Raw genomic sequence first — 17,947 nt, forward strand, 5'->3', positions numbered from 1 at the left:
CATCCAAGTCTGTGATTGGCTGGTTTTGTGGCACAAATATAACGGTGTACAGAAAGAGTTGAGCGCGCACGGGCAGAAATGTTGAGAGCGCAAGCAACACATTGCGAGCGAGCGCAAATGCAAAAACTGAGCGACAGGGGCTGCTATTGTGTGTGTGTGTGGATAATAGCAAACACTGAAATACATCTTTTGCACGCAGCAATGAATTTTGTTCACTCAAATTCAGCTTTTCTTCGCTCAAAATAAATTTCTCCTCAAAATGCAACACTTGCACCTGTAATGAATAGTGGCACAAAAATAACGCAATACATTAGAGGCTAAATTAAAAGCAGCGTCAGACCATGTCCCCATGGTGCTTTCTATATAAAGTTCACAACTTACTGTTAGCACCTTAGAAACTCATTTGAAGGTGACAAGTGCTGTGCTTTAGGTTAACTGATCAGAAAGTCTGGGTTAAACGGAAACTTTTGTACTGGAAAATATTTTCCTTTAAGGGAAGTAGCCATGTGAATAACCAGAGATAGGTCCAGTGTGGTAGGATGTGAGCATGTAACTAGGACACAGTGCACAAAGAGTCAAACAATGGTTGTATGTGGCTAAGTTTTTGGTGTAACAGTTATCTAAATGTTTGTGCCATGTGCACTGCCCTATGAAAAAGGAAACAAATCATGCAACGTTATGATGGTGTCTTTTTGCCTCCCCCTCATCACCGTACAGCTGGCCCGAACAGTAAAGGTTAGCAGCTAACGAGCCAGGCTGGAGTAGAAATACACCAACATTTGAAACTTTTAGAAAATCTTGACAAGTAAAATGCAAACTCTGTGAGCGGAAATTTGCATAGGATTTAGCAAAGAAAAAAATAAAACATTGTAAACTGCTTAAACTAGTAGGTTTCAGGAAAAAGAGAGACGCCAGTTATTTCACAGCAGTTATTGTGAACTGTATTAATTCCTTTTTTCTTATCATTATATTTTTACATGTTGTTCAAAGTTGGATAAAAAAAAACAAGCCAAAAGAACTTCAACACAAATGATGCATGTGTACTGCCACGCGTTGTATTAGGACAAATTAACATGGCAGCTTGACATCGTTTGTGATAAAGGATGGCCAAATTACACTCAAATGACAAAATCTGAATTAGGTTTGAATCCTACTTCTACTTACAGCCTACAAGATCTCTTCTTGAAAACAGACAAAAATCTTAGCAGAACAGTCTCGATAAATTACAGGCTATTTTCATAAACATATTCCCATTTCCTTCATGCATATATTCCCCAAATACATTGTTGTCAGCTTCTCTGGCAAAGGAGCCAGTTAGAGGTGTGCCACTGATGCAATTCAAAAGCCATCCAATACAGAGTATCCTCTCTTCTCCAGCCTGCTTTACTCAATTGGGGTCCATCACCATCATGAAAACAAACGTCTCCTCACTGCCAGGGTAATTTTTCCTCCTCTTCCACCACTGACTCATATTAATATCTTTGTAGAAGGCTATGTGTGCTCCAGGAGGCCAGTCCCATGTGTTTTTTTTTCCAAACCTCTCGCTGTTTCTCTGGCCACAGCCAAGTGCATTAACATATGTTCTCACAGCGCACAGTGCTACTCTGCATTGGTAAATGCCTTATTACAGCAAGACCCGCTCTGTGCTCTTCCATTGAATATCCATAAGTAGTAAAACACAGCCATACCAGCCCACTCAGAACAGTAGGAATGTGTCTCACATGACAGGAGGGCTCCTTAACATTTAGTCAGAGGCCCTCTTTGTCAATTTAATATTCCTCCTACTCACAGTAATTGCGGGTGGTAATAATGACAAATAAAGGCAATATTGCTACTGCATGTTACATACTGAGTGTAATAAGGTCATCTGCTGGTTATGTTTTTTCCCCTGTATTTATGCCTTTTTAGCATGCAGAGTCAAATCTCTCAGTATGACTTACATCTCGAAAGACTATGCCAGTGTGAAATATGCAAAGGCAGAGGGTGAGAAAAATATCCCGAGCAATGCAGCTTGTTCTTGCCTAGAGAGCTTACATGCTTGTAATCATTTCCTAACTGCAATTTCCTCTTTCATTTGTTGGTTTTTATTCTCTTCTGTCTTAAGTAATATCAAGCATTTCAGAGATCATGAAATCAGTGTCATAATATAAATACACACGCATGTATCTCCTTTACAATTGTAGAGAAAACAAAAGCTGGCTTTCACTTTGTGGAAACAAAGTGGTGCACACGGTTGGCAATGGTGCACAAACTAGAGTGTATTAAAACAAAAGCCAAAGAGACAGAGGAATACATCTCCCACAGTATGATGGGATATTTTTGACAAAACACTTGTTAATTGAACATTTTGTGTGTGTGTGTTTACTAGTAGTGTGTAAATTCCAAGTAATATAATTACTTCATAATATAAATAAGTGTGGACATCCCAAAAACATGCGACATATTAACATCAATTAAGAATGCAGCTTGATTGCCACCTACAGTGAAAGTGTTGCTTGTATGATGAGTAAAATTGTGAAACTGGAGGACAGATAATGCACCCACTATCTTATCTGAGAATGCAGCAGGCTGATGATTATGCCGATTGCTGCAGGAGCAGTTTTGGGTTAAAATGTGTTCACAGTGCTCAAAACTCTCACTTTTAGGGTAAGGCTGTTTTGCTTTTGTGCTTCTTTTTTTTTTAACGTTTACTTTGCATTTCAGATTTCTGTGATCTTTGTTCTGTCTGCCAGGGAAACAGTTGTGCTGTGTTGATCTGAAGACATATTCAATGTGCATCAAATACTAGAGGGAACTCGTCTTATTCTTGCACAGAGAACTGAGGGCTGGCATCCATGACATCCCACTGCACTGCACTGATTTATAATCTTAGGGAGGATACATCTTAGCAAGGATACATCGCTGAAACATGAAGGCATTGAATAATACTTTTCTCATGAATAAAATCATTAAAAGAAGCTTTTTTATATAACTTAAACCTCACCCGTGAATGCTGAATGCTGAGCATTTTGTGATTAATGTTCAGCTATAAATTAAACATGCTGGATTTTGAGGATATTTTTTTTTTACATTTATTTATGTTCTTTTAATCATTTATTATTTAATGCCTTTTCTGACAAGTCAGATAACCTAAGGACACAAGTTATGTTTGCTTTAACTTTTCAAATCTATTCCTAGATAATCTAGCTTGCACCGACGTCCTAACTAATGAAGCCTATAATGCTGTTTTTAAGTCATTAAACACGAAAGCCTAACAACACAGCTTTTGCCTAATGACAATTTGTGACAATGTCTTGTTTCAGTATTGCTGTTACAATAAACAAAAAAACTACACCCTGTGAAATTGCCCAGTTATTTAAAAAATATATATGTTATTGCATAATCTTACAGTATTTGCACTGTTTTTAAGTGAAAGTGTATAATTAAAACCAGAGACTACACAGCAAATTTACAATTGGGTGAGATCACGTTATTTCTACTGCCATACAAATGATTGGACATATAATTTCCAATTCAAGATTAACTGTAAAGACACTGTTACCAAGGAAAAGACGTGACCGCAAATACAGCTGGAGCTTCGCATTTTTGACTGTTGCTACATAGTCCTGCATATTAGGGACTTAAAACCTCAAACACATCTGCAGCAGTTATTAGAAAGTATAGAAAGAGCTACAAGTATCCTTAAATAATGATGCCAAATAAAATCTAGTATTTAAAGTGCCTTAAAAAACAGATGAGTGTTCCTGGCTTGGCACAAGGAATCCTTGGAAACTGTTGTTTCACTGATGTTCACAGTGCAAAGAATATTGCATGACGCCAAACTCTGCAACTGGTTTCCAAGAAAACTACTGCTTGTAAAATAGCTCAAAACCTCAAGACCTTAAAAACATTTCTGTGCATTTTAGAGAGTTTTTAATCATGCCTAGGAAAAAAGAAAAAAACGGGTGGGAACACAAAATATAAGAGAATAAAATGTCACTGATGATGATGATGACAATGACCAGACTAGGGTTGTATTATCTTATCTTTATTCTTTTGAGTTTTTATTTATTACAACAGAACAGAATTTCATTCTGTAACATGATATAAGTAAAAATGTGTAGATATACTTACATGTATATTGTTTTTTTACACATTGTAAAAGGGCTTCCAGAACCATCTATCATGCTCAGTGTTAGATTAGACACAAAGAGTAGGTGGTGGTAGGTTGGAGGATTGGTTTAGATGGCAGTTCTGATCCAATCTCGCAATGACCATCCATCATAGCTTCCTGTGATGCCGTGTTTAACGTCTGCCAATATCTTATTAGAAATGTGCTAGATCGTAAAAATGAAAACTCCTAGGTATTTAAAGGAGCTCACTATGTCATCGCTTGAGACAAGAGTCTACATGAGATACTGTAAGAAGAAGCAACTTGGTTTGAAACTCTGAAGGCTATGATAAATCACTATAAGAAGTTATAGGGAGCTTTACAGAGGCTCTAAAAATATATTGGGTTTTCAAGATAATAATTATTTAGTTATATGTATTATTGCTGAATTTGCTGAAACCCAAGGTCCCTTTATATAAGAGTATAAAGAAACAAAGGCTAAAGGTTGAAGACTTTTTTAGGAGGTGAGTTTTGGCAAGCTTATTAAAGTAGCCCAATCATTGGGCATGCACACACTTAAATGAACTTAAATACACTGAAAATATTGTATTTATAATGTTTTTAATTCTGCCTTTTCCTAAGGAGGACATATCAAACAGCACCGGTGAGACAGACACACTCACAATGTCCTCTAAATATATTTAGGTTATATTTTTTTCTCTTGATAAGCATTGTCTGATTATTCACTATTATATATTACTATTGCTTGGTTAAAATTTGGTTGTGAACAGGAACTCTTGACCTTAAGTTACTATTACCACAATCTGGATTAGTGTATTTAAGTCTTAGGTTTAGCTGTATTTCAGTTTTAGTTGTATTCAGAAGTTTTCTCTTCAACTGCTCAAAAGTGAACATGCACAAGTAAACAGCACTCGCATGATGAAAATCTGAATTTCTATTTGGTATTTCTGGGGCACCATTTGCAGTGGATTGGCTCATGTACTAAAGTATTTTGTCACAGCAGGTTGCATGTGATAATTTAGAGTTTTAAAATACACCTTGGGTACTCTTGTAGTCGTTGTACAGTCCATTTGAAAACTTCAAGTAGGATCCATGAGATTCATATTCCGTTTGCCTACAAAGTTCAAATCATTTGCTATTATCCTCTGTTTGACTAAGATGCTTAAACACTAGCAATCTAGGAGACCAGGCAGCTGGACTGCAGTCCTGGCGCACAAAATGACTTCCCATTAATAGGTTGGGGAGCATCAGGAGAGCCCACCCTGAGCAGAGATTTCCACATGGATATGGCCTATAGCACAAGGGTACCTGCCCTCAGCCATCTGCACTGATTTGACAAATGATTCTATATCAAAGGCCTCTGCACTGATTTGGGTCGTAATTGATTGGAGGCGAGGCCCTCAAATCCCTGATTGGTTTAGCTGGATGTGGGGAGGGAGATACATGGCGAGTAAGAAGAAAGGACAGCCAGCATGTGAGAGAGTACAGTGCAGGGGATCTGGGAAATATACTAACAGAAGTGAGCCTCATTTGCACTTTGAGAGAATTCAGAATGAAATTTGTGTGGTACGCAATTTCGTCAAACAATATGCATGGTACATTTTTTACAGAGCAACCCATGTTGTCTCTGTGCTTGTGTTTCTTTTTCCAATGTGACTGTGGGGATATCCAATTTGTTACTGTGTCCATAAAGATCGGATTTCACCATACAAAAAGAAGAATTTGGTTAGAAATGGAATATTATTGATTTGTTCCACACGGAGGTGTGGTCTGATGCAGATATATGAGAATTGTAAGTTGGCTGAAAGGAAAGCATCGATTATATATTTCTTCATCATTTTACCCTGAATATTTGATACCATTAACTGCTGTTACGGAAATTATGTGACAAGTGAAATATCATCAAAGAGGATAGCCAGTGTTCACTTATCCTCCTGAAAGTTACCTAAACCTCATTACCGATTAAATGGATTAAGGGGATGTCAAATACTTTTTTATCCTTTTTTTCAGTTAGATTTCCAAAGAACATGAATTTCTTCCTTGATATGCCAGGTATGATCTTGAAAAGTGTATTTATTTAATAATATTGTAGATAATTTTCCATTCTGTCATTTATACTATGGTGCGTAGAAGATGTCCTGCAGATGGGCCAGGATACTGTGGAGCCCTCTTAATACAATTGTGACTGTGATGTTATGTATATAGAGGCCTACTCCCTTCATTACATGGCAGGCTGGCTGCACCACATACCTTTTGCCATTTGACACAGACATGTGGTGCTTGCTAGTGACAGATGCTGCACAGCACTGGTCCCAGAGGTCACAGATGACCTTTTGGATTGTCTTTTTTTCAGTCACAAAGCATTATTTATTTGACGATGGCCACCAATGCAACCCCAGGCACCTTGATGGAGCCGTGGGTTGTTGCTGCTTGTCTTCTGAGATTACATTTACCTCAAATGAATTGGGGTTGAGTGACTGACTGTGTTTGCCTGTGCACTTGCATGTGCGAGGATGTTGGACGTACATCCTTAGGAAGATACATTACTTATCCATAGTCTGCTTGACGCAAATAACAAAGCTTAATTGCTGCATGACAGGCCTTTTGTTTGGATGCCTGAAGGATTTCCTTTTATTATACAGAGTGAATCACCATTGAAATGTGTTTATTCGGTGGCCTTTCCTTGGCTTTAAAAAGCTCCTGCATACTGTATGTCTTAAGAATTTTATCTGTAACACTCAGCGCATTTACATTCATGTCTTTGTCAAACTTCACAGAATAAAGTCTAACCCTTCAAGAAGCAAGGTGTTTCTCTAGCATGCTCATCACTCAACTTTTACATTGTTAGGTGACATTTCACAAGAGAGTTTGTCTTTTGTGGAAATAAAAACTGTGAAACGCGAGGAAAACAAAACTGTGAAATGGCATCCCGGAGTCACACGGCTTTAGTTTACCGTAGCTATTTCAGAGTTGGCAAGAACAAGGTGCAGTGCAGGCCCCATATTGTCAGAGGTGCTTGATCCCCACCCCCATCCCTTGTCCTCTCCATCTGTCACCTATTTAAATTGTGGTGTTCACAAAGACATACACATACTTTGGCATGCTTACACACACATTATTATACACAGCCACCTCAGATACCAAGAACCGTATTATAATGAACTACTTGTATGTTATAGCTTGTCAGACGCACATGACTTTATGTACAGAACCAAGCATGTGCATCCCTATTCACATTTTATTACTACCCTGTTGTGCTATAATGAGAAGTTGTTATTCACGCTGTCGATTCACAGGAAAACCTTGTGAAAACCCTTGTGAAACAATTTTCTATAGCCTGAAGCCTCATGTCAGAAATATGATCTTACCCTCACCTCTTACCCCGACTGGCGTAGTGTGATGATGCTCTGAGGTGAGCCCACACATCAATTATTCACATAATGCAAAATTTTTACTCTTTATCTTCTCGCCAGCTAGGGGAGACAATTTAAGAAAATAAGAAGAGAAAATAAATGATGAGCAGAGGGAAAACGCAGCAAGACACTTGGTGGGTGAATAAGAGAGTTTGCGGTGGACAGACAATGCTCTTGATGTGAGTTATAATTGTAGTTTAACAATGTGTGGACCTCTGGGATATTCACTATGCAATATATGGCCTTTAGACTAGAATCACTATGGAAACCAAAGGCCCTGAACGACCTGCAGTGCCCACCCACTTGGACAGCCGTTAATCATCTTCGCTCAGATCCTGGCACTGCAGAATTTGGCCAATGTGTCAAGAAGCAATTATATATACTTAGTGCTCGGGCACCCGATCTCCTCCCTCTCCTCGCTCTCTCACTCTCACATTCTTAATATAATCACAGAGTAGTCAGTTTAAAAGCCCTCTGTTCATTTCGCTATCTATCTGGGGGATGCACACAATGCAGATGAAGAGAAGTTTAAAAAGCCAGTGGATATTCTATTCTGAGAGCCATTATAATCAGAATATTCTTTACATATAAATCATATCCAGCCATTTACTCATTTTACCAGCCTCCTGAACTGACTGACATACTAAATTACCCCAGCTGGCCCAATGCATTCGCTGCACATATTGGGCTGGTGTGGATCATGGAGACTAATGTGAGCTGACTAGAGGGAGATTATGTTCAGCTGCTAACAGCTAAAACGTGAATAACACTATCCGCAAACCCACAGTGTTCCCCCATTACATCAGCCCTGATCAGCTGGGTAAAAATGGAAAGAGTGAAAGAGAGAGAAGTACGGGGTCCAGAGGAAACAAGACGTAGACATAGTATGTGGAGCAATCGAAAGTGATGTCTTCTTACATTAAAACATCTGTAACACCCCATTAAAGCTACGGCACGCTGTAATTTCTCACCAAAAGCAACCCAAATTTGAAAAGTTCAGGCCTTACATGGATGTGCGTTCTTATTCTGCAATGATTGATATGCAGATAATTTACTTTTTCCAGTGATTTTCCAGTGACAGAGCAGAGAAACGGGTATCATATTTTGTTATTATTTACTGTCCGACCACTGTCTGCATATTTTAATGCCACCAAAGTCATTTCAGACAGCTAGCTGTGCATTAGGGATGTAGAGCGGTGTTAGGCTTTGAACAGTTGATGACAGCCTGTCAGACAGCTTCCATCTATTGGGCTCCTTTTACCAAGGTCCACTCTTGCAATAAGCCACTCTCAGCCATAACGCCCATTCATCCAGAAAAGGACACAGGCATTTTTGACACGTTTGGTGCTAAGTGAACTGAAATTGCGCGAATTTCACTGCATGGCACATTATCACATTTGCAAGAGTCACACATCAGGAGTAGAGGTTGAAGGGGACAGTGACTTCAGTCAGTGTGTGGTGACGACTTGAGACCATCACAGTGAAGTGATGACTTTGACTGTGCATGTACAAGACTAATTAGCATTGAATAAATTTGCCCTTCTCGCTTCATGTTAAATAAATCTCAAACGATTAGCAGAACGCACAGAGGAAGAACAGAAAACAGATGAAACTGTTGTCTTGGAAATGAAAATAGTTTCTTTAAGAACCCATGATAAACAAATTCATTTTGCACACCATTTGGCAAAGAGTCTTGCAATGATATGGTGAATGGAACATCAGATATGTGAGAAGATGAAAAGGGTCTTGACATATTATGCAGCTAATTTACAAATGCAAAATTGCAAATAGACACAGAATCACAGCTTAATAAGAACATCGCATTCTTAAAATATCTGTAATTATTTCACATAATGTTGTTTATTCCTTGCCTGAAAGCAAACTGGAGCTTACCTTATGAGGACAAATGGGAGGCGGTGAGTTAAAAGACTTCTCTGGTGTCTGGCTCTGGTTCTAGTGGAAAAAAAAAACATTATCAGGGACATGTTTCATTGGAGGCATATCCTTGCATAAAGTTTCATCTTATTTACTATTCCTTGCTATTAGTATTTTTGCTGTGTTTTTAAGTGGGGGTTAACTCCCACTCTTTACTACCCACTAAGCCAAGATCACAACATTTGTCAAGCGTCACATTTTAAATCTCTATCTTGACAGCGTCGTCTTATCTGACATAACGTGAGCGGAGTGATTTTTTTTGTTATTTGTTTTTGTGTTCCCTTATTTCTATCCCTGCTCAAAGATTATAAATCCTTCTTTGTCAGAAGATTTCGCTGAACATATGTTCGGATTTTTCGTACACGCCCGACTGCATTTTTTGAGGTTAAATGATTATCACATTGTTAATACACCAATACATCACTCAGATACAAGAAAACACCATTAAAAGCAGACACAAGGTAAGTCAACAAGCCAACAACAGATGGTCCTGCTGCTTGTGATTATGCAAAGATCCAAAGTATTTGCATACTCACAATGCCATCATAAAAAAAAAAAGAAAAAACAATAAGCCATCTTGAGCTGACCTCAGTGAGAAATGAAAAAAAAAAAAGAGCAATGGGTGAAACAGAACCAGCAGGGAAGCGGAGGGGCTCGGAAAACTTCTTTTGGAATCTACCGAGGGCTTGCCTCGTGGGAAGGCCCTGTTGATTTTCAAGCAGGTGCTTTCAGTTATGTCCTCATTTCCAATTATGTGCCTGTGGTACGTCTGATGCTCTGTGACACTATTAATGGCTGCCTTATGGTTTCTCTAGGACAGATGAGACACTCGACTCTCCAGACTCTTAACATCTATATTTCATCGCAACGTAGAAGGAGAACACCTCTCTGGACAAGGCAACTAAGAGAGGGGAGAAAAAAAAAATCAGCCAGGCATTCACTGTAGCGTAAACACCAGGTCATGAAATATAAATGAATAAATGGGCCTTGCTGGGACGATGGAATTAGTAGACAAAATTTTCCCTACAGATTGAGTAGGCAATATAACCATGATATCTTAATTGATGTGACAAATAAACATGAATTATTTTCTTTGTGGGTAGGAGCAGGAAATGGAGTTTGCTTCTGCATGTTCCCAGTGGGGGAAAATGAATGACCTTGATTCTGAACACTGCCTCCAAAATTGTGAATATTAGATTCTACAGGATATTGTAGAGTTAGGAGGAGAGTGACAAAAAAGAAAAAAAAGAGAGTCCAATCAATTATAATGTGAACCACAGTGTTTGCAATGTACAGATAACTCGGCACGCCATCAATACTGGCGATTAATCAAGGCATGACTTGCAAAAACTTCACACAAAGCATTCAGGAAAATATTCCCTTTACCACCAATGCCAAATATGCTAAAACTATTGAACACACAATGTGATGTTTATGCAAAAGCATTTAGTTATTTATTTGTTTTGTTTTGTTGAATTTGTACAAAACAATATGTGATCCAAATTAACAACTACTTTAATTTGGAAGTACAAATACTGTTAAAGAAGAGACATTATCAAATGCAAAAAAAAACAAACAATAAAGCTAACCACCACTTTTCACTCATGCCATTTCTAATAAATTCCTAGTTTAACTCACTCGTTAAATCTATATAATAATCATTAGTGTTTCATCAGCGTGGAAACTGTACAGCTTTTCTGACAAACAGCTCATAGCTCATCTCCGCACAGTTACAGGAGAGACAGTAGAGTAGAGAGGTGATAAGGGAAAACATATGGAAGTAAAAACGACTGTCATTTTTCAACTCACCTTTGTCTGGGACATTTTGCATCTGATAATGAAGACTATTGACAATGCTTGCAACAGAGGGATTTGGATTACGCCACATATTGATGTTTTTGTCTTTTCACCATGCATGGGCTGGTCATTGTAATAGGATGAGGCCCAGAGAGAGCGCATGTTACACATATATATATATTACAGTTTCTGAAGAAAATATAAGACAATTTTATCTTTCTGATTTCTTGGAAATGTTTTGATAAAATCTAAGAATGAGCTCTATTTCTATCTCGCTGTCTTTACTCTCATCATATAAATTAGGAGCCTCACTCAGCAGCTCACAAATTGTGTACTTTAATAAATGTCGCACAGTTTTCCCGCTAAAAGTCTGCATAAAAGACAAATGAAAACAAAAACATGCAAAATATTTAAACTTGTTATTTAAAAGGGGTTTTTTGTTTTTGCCATAAATATATGCTCTTTTTTTAAATTTCACTTTACCAACATGTGCGTAAAAAGCTGCATGGGACAGAGAGTTGCTCTATGGTTCTTGAAAAATGAGACTGACTGCCTTCTGAAAGTCACTGGAGTATTTCTTTTAAAGATATTCCATGTGGGAATCTGCCAAAAAATGTACATTGTGTGCTACTCCTTTCACAGTCCAACACAATCTTGGTCTAAGGTTATAGTAATGACAGGGCCAGCTGAGGACCTGTGAGTTGTCTGCTTCTCTGTTGAAAGTTTCCCACATGGAATCTTAAATTTCTTCAGAACAAGCATACTTTGAAGAGTTTCAGATGAAAGTTTTCTTGATTTTTACTTTGTCTTTTTTTTAAAAAAAAAAAACCTACAGAACTGAAAAAGGTGAATGTTAAAAACGGACTTTTATGTGCCTGTTAAGATATAATAATAAAAATCTGAAATCTTTTGTCATAAAAGACTTCATAAATAACTATTTGTCATTTATATGTTTTCTGTCTCTATTAATCTTGTGTGATATTAGAAAAAACATTTAAGAGAAGATGTGCATCACTGAACACAAGTAAAGCTTCAGTAAAACTTTTCAGGTGTGAGGTGATAAAAATGTTACGTCTTCTCTTCGGCTCCGGGATCATGCTCTTGCAAAAAAAAAAAAAAAAAGTTTTGATATACAACTTTCTGAGAAAATGGGTAAGTTTTTAAAAAATATATATGTTTTTTTTTTATTTATTTTGCATTGTAAGGTATAAAAAACTCCACTCAGCAGCCATATACACCTCAACAAGTCAACGTTTCTCAGATTTGAGGTGAGCAACTGAAGCAACTACAGCTAAGAGTGCAGGATACTGTTGATTGACATATGACCTGGTAGTAAATGCATTAGAGGGTTACCTAGGCAACCAGAGTCTGCACCTACATTAACTTCAAAGTGATATGGATGAGTGAATCGCTCTCTGTGTGGATGTCACTTCAGGTTTTAAAAAAGCTTTTCTACTCTCAGCTTTGCTGCTGTATAATATATAGATTAGAAATAGTCCCCAGATTCTTTCATGATAGTGTTACAATAGACTCTCTTATAATGTTCCTGGCTTTAACTTTCATCTAGTGGATGAACTGTGTGACAATGACTCTGTGACAATGATTTTCAGAAATGTGTCTGAGCCTGTGCAATGATTCCCACTACAGAGCGACATCTGTTTTAAAGCAGTTGTGCCTGATAACTCACCGATCAGGCACAACTGGATCAGGCAAAAAACACAATATGTGTTTTTTGCCTGATCCAGTTGTGCACAGAGTTGTCTAATTCTTTGGACGCCTTTACTTTAAGTCCTGAACGAAATCTCAAATTTCTTTACAATGTTTTGTGGACAAGTGTTTTTTGCAAGTTGTGAAAACCTTCAGGCTCTATAGGGATGGTGCTGCTTTTACACCCAACATGAAATATTGCAGTTCAAGAATTGCATAGGTTTTTTAAAAAGTGTAATATATCATATGTAAATTCACAATGAATTAAAATAAATAAATAATAAATACCATTTGGTATGTTGTTGTTCTGCCATTTGATTATATAGCATATTTTTTGTAAACCATCCAATTTTTTAAACATATGTATAAAAGAATCTTCAGGAAAATGAACTAGCCAGAAACTCAACTTGACTGGGAGAAGTAGTAGCCCAAACCCTGTGTAGCTTGCACTCTGTTTCTGTGTGGCAGATGTAGTATAAGGCAGTCTAGTCACATTCACCGAGCCAACTTCCCCAACAAGTATAGTGGAAAAAAAACAAGAGCACTATTCAGTGCTGAGTGGACACTGACTTGTGGCACATTTGTGTTTCTAGTCCCATCAACTCAGCCTCCATTTTCTCCCCACACAAGGAGGCTTTATACTATTTTCTTCCCCAGCTCCCACAAAAGTACTGTGCCACATTTAGTAAACTGTATTTCTACCAGCTAGTTACTGCTTCTTCAGCTCTGTTTGTCACCCCAGCATTGTTTCAGCCCTCCTCCCCCAATAAAATATAGTTCTCTCGCTAGGATTAAAGGAGCATTGTAGTTCAAGGATTATCAAATGCCTTTGATCATGTGACTGCCATGTTTTTGATCTGCAGCACATAGCACCAAATATATTCTCTTTTTCTTGCCTTCTGTCTCTTTGCCTCTCCACGGATTTCCCGTTGCTTGCCGGTTCTCTGCAAAGTGAGAATAGTTCTAGACAGGCAGTGAAAGGAGAAAATGTAACAAGTATAAAACACATATTTGTAATATTGTGATGACAGAGATCATGCTTCCACTGCTTATCAGTCCACAGAAACATATGCCATAAAGATGTCCAGTGCTGAAGTTAACACTTGAAACTATGACACGTTGGAATATATATCTCGTTTTAGCGAGTCATCTGTGGTTTTCCTTAGTGCACATTTATTGTCTCCCGCCACTTTTAAGGCAGTGACACAGATGTTTGGAGTATAAAGAAATCGACCACAGATTATTTGCCTTTGAAACATGAAGTAAGGTTTCAATGCCTTTATCACACAGTGCAACCCCAGCTGCACCCTGGTGATGTTCATTAGCAATTTCTGAGCCTTGGGCTATTTTGCAGTGTTTCAATCCCTGCATTATTATTTAGTGGCTGACTTGGACATGCAATCAAAAGGACACGCAATATGTGCAACACTTGTATCTCAAAGCAATGGCTGTTCCATGATGCCCAGACTAAAAACGTATAATTGTGAGCCAGGGGATTCATGGCTGAAATTTAGTCAACCTACCTCAAAAAATGCTTTTTATCCTCATTGTACAATCACCTCCTATTAATGTCATTGCCAAGTCAAAAACGGAACATATCAAAACAATTATTTTGATGTGGCTTCAAGCAACACAACATTTCAATGTGAATGGCGCTCGAACCTTGAATCATTATAAGGCGTGGTTTGGGGCAAAAAAAAAAAGCGCATCAAAAAATGATTGAATATCATTTTAATGGGTAGATACCTACGAGGCTTTCGTACTGTCTACCTGCCATGTTATTAGATAGACCATGCCAGTCAAGCTGAACAACACAAAATCAACATACAGACAGGCTGACAAGACATAAGCATACTGCCTTCCATCTTCCTCCCAGCCTGGCATGTTTATCTAGCCTTCCATGTGAGCTTAGCGCAGTACTGTGCATATGCATAGAGAATGATGAAGGTTCAGAAACTAGTGCCTGAAGGAAGCTGCACATATAGCACAAGCTCTTTGAAATCGTGCCAGAGTGGGCCTCATTTGCAAAGCAATTTGACAACAAAAGTAAAATACTCTGCAACCTCAAACCAAATTCCAGAGATGCCAAATGGTGCATCTCTGGATGCTGAGAGAGGGAATTCAAGAGGGCTACATCCGGTGTCTTGTGCGTATGCTTCTGACATGGCTTATTTGCAGGCCTAGCATTACACCAGTGCAATGTCATGATTGCTTTGGCAAGGAAAGGGGCTCTTATTTACATGAGGGAGTCCACACAGGAGGTTGCCTTTGACCAAGGTGCCAACAAGCCTGCAGAAAATGTAATTACAACCTACAAAGCTGCTTGTTTAAAACAACTATTGCTTAAAACAGCAGAACACAACACTAGTTAATAAGTCAGTTATCCAATTGGCCAAGACCGATAATTGTGGTAATGTTTAATTAGATTATCTCTTATACAGTCAATTGTAGATTTGATTGCACGCGATAAATAAAGTATTTCCTGTTTGAATATGCAAAGCGTTCGTACGCAGTCTCCTCCTCGAGCCGAGCAGAATGCTGTGCACCTCCAACATTAAACAGCTTGCCAGTGTCAATAGTTGCACCGTTCCCCATTTATTTTGGAATTTTCTTGTCCCTATAATTTTGAACAGTTTTTTTTTTTTTTTTTTACAAATGCAGTTTTGTTGTGGATTAACAACAGTCGGATTTCACCGAATGTGGGTTTCCGATAATCTAAAATATGCTGAAGAAGCTTAATATTGCTTTTATTGCTCTGACTTTGCATTAGGAGATTTTGTTTTCAGGACCATCATACAGAAAACAGACACACAAATTTTTAAGCTGATACTTGTAATAGTGATATGCTATATATGCCATGTATTATATATGCAATATTTAGTGGCTAAATATCAGTTCATGCTCTACTTCAGTCCAAAATAAAGATAACATTTCACTAACCACCATTTTTCCCTGCGTGTTTCATTTGAAAAGAATAACTCTCCCAAACCATAAACACAGAGCATCATTCACTGGCTGTAATCACTGATGATGGTGGCAATGATGAGTTTGTTGAAATATGAAGCAAGTAATACATTCTGAATCAATAATCCATCAGAGAAAATTACATTAGCATGTATTACACAACATATATTTTTTTCAGATTATTTCTACAATTATCTGAAATGCATTTCTGTATGTAAACATCCTGATTTACACAATAATTCGGGTTTCTTTGGATAAAGTTGGAAATATTGTAATGTGCATTTAGAAATTTCTACATTTCCAACACTGTGAAACATAAGCAAATACTACTAAACTATTGTTGCTAAAAATAAAAGGGCAGTTCAATGAAAATTGAGGCCACGAGACGAGAGACCGCATGCTGAAAAGCTCTCTAATCCAGTCATATTTTGGGTGACTTTCTAAGATAAATTCTTTGGCATTGTCACGATGAAAGACCCTCGCCTCATTTAAGTGTCTTTGGGATCTCGATCAATCCGCGTGGCAGGAGTCAGACTTGTACACTTGACCATATAATATGGCATGCTTGTCGAAACCCGGAATGCATTTCTCTCTTCAAAGTATATTTCTTGGCTTGCTCTCTCCCTCACTCACTCCCTCAAACCAATTTGTCATTCTAAGCCTAGCCTCACTGCTGCCAGCGCCCGGATGATAGCAGTGGGCCTTTCTGATCCCGGCAGTGGCTAGGGAGCAGGCCAAGTGTTACGCGAGCCACCCTGGGACACCAAGCAGGCGCCTCTGCCGGCTGATGCACGCCTCCACGGCCGAGAGCAACTGGCTTTGCAGATGCTTTCGATTCGACACAGAATGGAGCTCATCTACTTTGTGAGGACATTTGCTTTGTGTTTGTGCACTGCATATGAGCTTCTATGTGTATTTCGCAAGCAAACGTGCATGAGCATCCACATGTGTGCGTCAAAAAGATTAAGAGTGGTCTCCCTGTGCGTACGCTTTTAAGTTTGTGCGCATGCACGAGAAGCTGTTGACACAAATGAAATGAAATGCTGAAATGAGGCCACGTTGTTTTGTTTTGTTTTTTTGTTTGTTTGTTTGTTTTTGTCATTTGCAATTAAAGTATTCGCCAAGTTCTGATGACTGGAAGTACTACTTCTCTGCTGATGTCCTTTAGAAGTAAGCAAGTCACCATTTTCCTCCACTGGCAGACGTTCCTCTCAAGAGCAAGAGGCGACACAACACTGCTGTTGTCACTTCATTATTCCTGTTTTAAACAACCATTAATGCCCTCATTCAAATGCTTGGATGCTGCTTTGCTGTTAAGCTTATCAGTAACAGTCAACCGATTTATTACTGCAGTCCCCTCTCTAGTCGGCTAAGTAGAGCATTAAGTGTATTCAAAATTACATTAGCTACACATTGTTATTGACTTCTTCTCATGGTCAGGCAATGGCTTTTTTGATAAATGACAATATTTAACATCTTAGCAAGTTATAATATTCAGTGCATGTGTTATTAAAAAAAGCATTCTGATTTGACTGCTGTTTGACAAAAGAGGTCAGAATGATAAATGTGATGCATAACAGTACATCCGAGGAACGAGAATTAAAAACAAAGTCTCCAACTTGTACTTCTCATCAGTTACAGGTGAGATGCTCTCGTTTAGATGAGCAGTCTACTCTTGTTTAAGCTGCTCAATACTGACCTTTTAGATCCTTGTGTTTTTGTTTTGCAACCTTTTATAACAGTTATTTGGGATTAAAATATGCATGGCTAATGGCATTTCCTCAGGAGCAGATGTATTTATCTTGACACGCAGATTGTCACCCAGTATTTTGCACCCTACAATCAGCTCTCTGACAACAGCCCCCTTCATTTGCTGAAAAATTGAGACCGCAAAGTAGCTCGTTGAACACCTAGCCCAAACTTTCTTGTTAGACACTGATACCAGACTTGGAAAGCGACACCAGCATTTTATCTGTCTGGGCACAATTCAGTATTTGATTAGGAATAAATCTAGAAGGCT

The 17,947-nt window shown here is 38.3% G+C and overlaps 1 protein-coding gene across 1 annotated transcript in view; it reads right to left on the reverse strand.

Annotated features, from left to right (window-relative positions):
* Window positions 1-17,947, reverse strand: part of pcdh11 (protocadherin 11) — a 134,788-nt gene that overhangs the window by 70,006 nt on the left and 46,835 nt on the right. Inside the window, exon 4 of the mRNA XM_040015351.1 lies at window positions 9,418-9,477. Coding sequence (XP_039871285.1) covers window positions 9,418-9,477 — 60 coding nt within the window. The remainder of the gene's footprint in view (window positions 1-9,417; window positions 9,478-17,947) is intronic.

The sequence above is a fragment of the Simochromis diagramma genome, unplaced genomic scaffold (genome assembly GCF_900408965.1).
Source record: "Simochromis diagramma unplaced genomic scaffold, fSimDia1.1 OVJJ01000685.1, whole genome shotgun sequence".
NCBI classification, from domain to species: Eukaryota; Metazoa; Chordata; class Actinopteri; order Cichliformes; family Cichlidae; genus Simochromis; species Simochromis diagramma.